We start from the raw sequence: 2500 nt of genomic DNA, 5'->3' as shown, positions 1-2500 counted from the left end.
GGTTCACATACTTTTCCCACCCTGCACTGTGAATGTTTACACAGTGTGTTCAATAAAGACATGACAACATATCATTGTCTGTGTTTTATTAGTGTAAGCAGTCCCCACTCTGAGAGACAGACACTCATCAGACCGGGCCTCCCACCAGTCCTCCACTCTGTAGAGACAGTCATCAGACCGGGCCTCCCACCAGTCCCCCACTCTGTAGAGACAGTCATCAGACCGGGCCTCCCACCAGTCCCCCACTCTGTAGAGACAGTCATCAGACCGGGCCTCCCACCAGTCCTCCACTCTGTAGAGACAGTCATCAGACCGGGCCTCCCACCAGTCCTCCACTCTGTAGAGACAGTCATCAGACTGGGCCTCCCACCAGTCCCCCACTCTGTAGAGACAGTCATCAGACTGGGCCTCCCACCAGTCCCCACTCTGTAAGACAGTAGAGACAGTCATCCAGACCATACAACACTATGGCCTCCCACCAGTCCCCCACTCTGTAGAGACAGTCATCAGACCGGGCCTCCCACCAGTCCTCCACTCTGTAGAGACAGTCATCAGACCGGGCCTCCCACCAGTCCTCCACTCTGTAGAGACAGTCATCAGACTGGGCCTCCCAACAGTCCCCCACTCTGTAGAGACAGTCATCAGACCGGGCCTCCCACCAGTCCCCCACTCTGTAGAGACAGTCATCAGACCGGGCCTCCCACCAGTCCTCCACTCTGTAGAGACAGTCATCAGACCGGGCCTCCCACCAGTCCTCCACTCTGTAGAGACAGTCATCAGACTGGGCCTCCCACCAGTCCCCCACTCTGTAGAGACAGACACTCATCAGACCGGGCCTCCCACCAGTCCCCCACTCTGTAGAGACAGTCATCAGACCGGGCCTCCCACCAGTCCCCCACTCTGTAGAGACAGTCATCAGACCGGGCCTCCCACCAGTCCCCCACTCTGTAGAGACAGTCATACAGACCGGGCCTCCCACCAGTCCCCCACTCTGTAGAGACAGACAGTCATCAGACCGGGCCTCCCACCAGTCCCCCACTCTGTAGAGACAGTCATCAATGTAATGTGGATGTGACTCTCACGTGTTGTTGAGGATGTGGAACTTCTCTCCCTTCTGGAAGAACAGATCATCTTCAGTACGAGCATCATAGTCATACAACGCTATGAAGAGAGTCACACCTCCACCTGTAAACACATACAACACTATGAAGAGAGTCACACCTCCACCTGTAAACACATACAACACTATGAAGAGAGTCACACCTCCACCTGTAAACACATACAACACTATGAAGAGAGTCACACCTCCACCTGTAAACACATACAACACTATGAAGAGAGTCACACCTCCACCTGTAAACACATACAACACTATGAAGAGAGTCACACCTCCACCTGTAAACACATACAACACTATGAAGAGAGTCACACCTCCACCTGTAAACACATACAACACTATGAAGAGAGTCACACCTCCACCTGTAAACACATACAACACTATGAAGAGAGTCACACCTCCACCTGTAAACACATACAACACTATGAAGAGTCACACCTCCACCTGTAAACACATACAACACTATGAAGAGAGTCACACCTCCACCTGTAAACACATACAACACTATGAAGAGAGTCACACCTCCACCTGTAAACACATACAACACTATGAAGAGAGTCACACCTCCACCTGTAAACACATACAACACTATGAAGAGTCACACCTCCACCTGTACCTGTAACAACACATACAACACTATGAAGAGAGTCACACCTCCACCTGTAACCACATACAACACTATGAAGAGAGTCACACCTCCACCTGTAACCACATACAACACTATGAAGAGAGTCACACCTCCACCTGTAAACACATACAACACTATGAAGAGTCACACCTCCACCTGTAAACACATACAACACTATGAAGAGTCACACCTCCACCTGTAACCACATACAACACTATGAAGAGAGTCACACCTCCACCTGTAACCACATACAACACTATGAAGAGAGTCACACCTCCACCTGTAACCACATACAACACTATGAAGAGAGTCACACCTCCACCTGTAAACACATACAACACTATGAAGAGAGTCACACCTCCACCTGTAAACACATACAACACTATGAAGAGTCACACCTCCACCTGTAAACACATACAACACTATGAAGAGAGTCACACCTCCACCTGTAACCACATACAACACTATGAAGAGAGTCACACCTCCACCTGTAAACACATACAACACTATGAAGAGAGTCACACCTCCACCTGTAACCACATACAACACTATGAAGAGAGTCACACCTCCACCTGTAACCACATACAACACTATGAAGAGAGTCACACCTCCACCTGTAAACACATACAACACTATGAAGAGTCACACCTCCACCTGTAAACACATACAACACTATGAAGAGAGTCACACCTCCACCTGTAACCACATACAACACTATGAAGAGAGTCACACCTCCACCTGTAAACACATACAAC

The 2500-nt window shown here is 49.5% G+C and overlaps 1 protein-coding gene across 2 annotated transcripts in view; it reads right to left on the bottom strand.

The window, feature by feature from the left end:
* The window catches only part of LOC112229418 (proto-oncogene tyrosine-protein kinase Yrk), a 53478-nt gene that overhangs the window by 15105 nt on the left and 35873 nt on the right, over window positions 1-2500 (bottom strand). For both annotated transcript variants that reach the window (XM_042310373.1, XM_042310372.1), the window contains exon 4: window positions 1083-1185. In XM_042310373.1, coding sequence (XP_042166307.1) covers window positions 1083-1185 — 103 coding nt within the window. The remainder of the gene's footprint in view (window positions 1-1082; window positions 1186-2500) is intronic.

The sequence above is a fragment of the Oncorhynchus tshawytscha genome, linkage group LG31 (assembly GCF_018296145.1).
Source record: "Oncorhynchus tshawytscha isolate Ot180627B linkage group LG31, Otsh_v2.0, whole genome shotgun sequence".
NCBI classification, from domain to species: Eukaryota; Metazoa; Chordata; class Actinopteri; order Salmoniformes; family Salmonidae; genus Oncorhynchus; species Oncorhynchus tshawytscha.
This window is presented reverse-complemented; position numbering and strand designations above follow the sequence as displayed.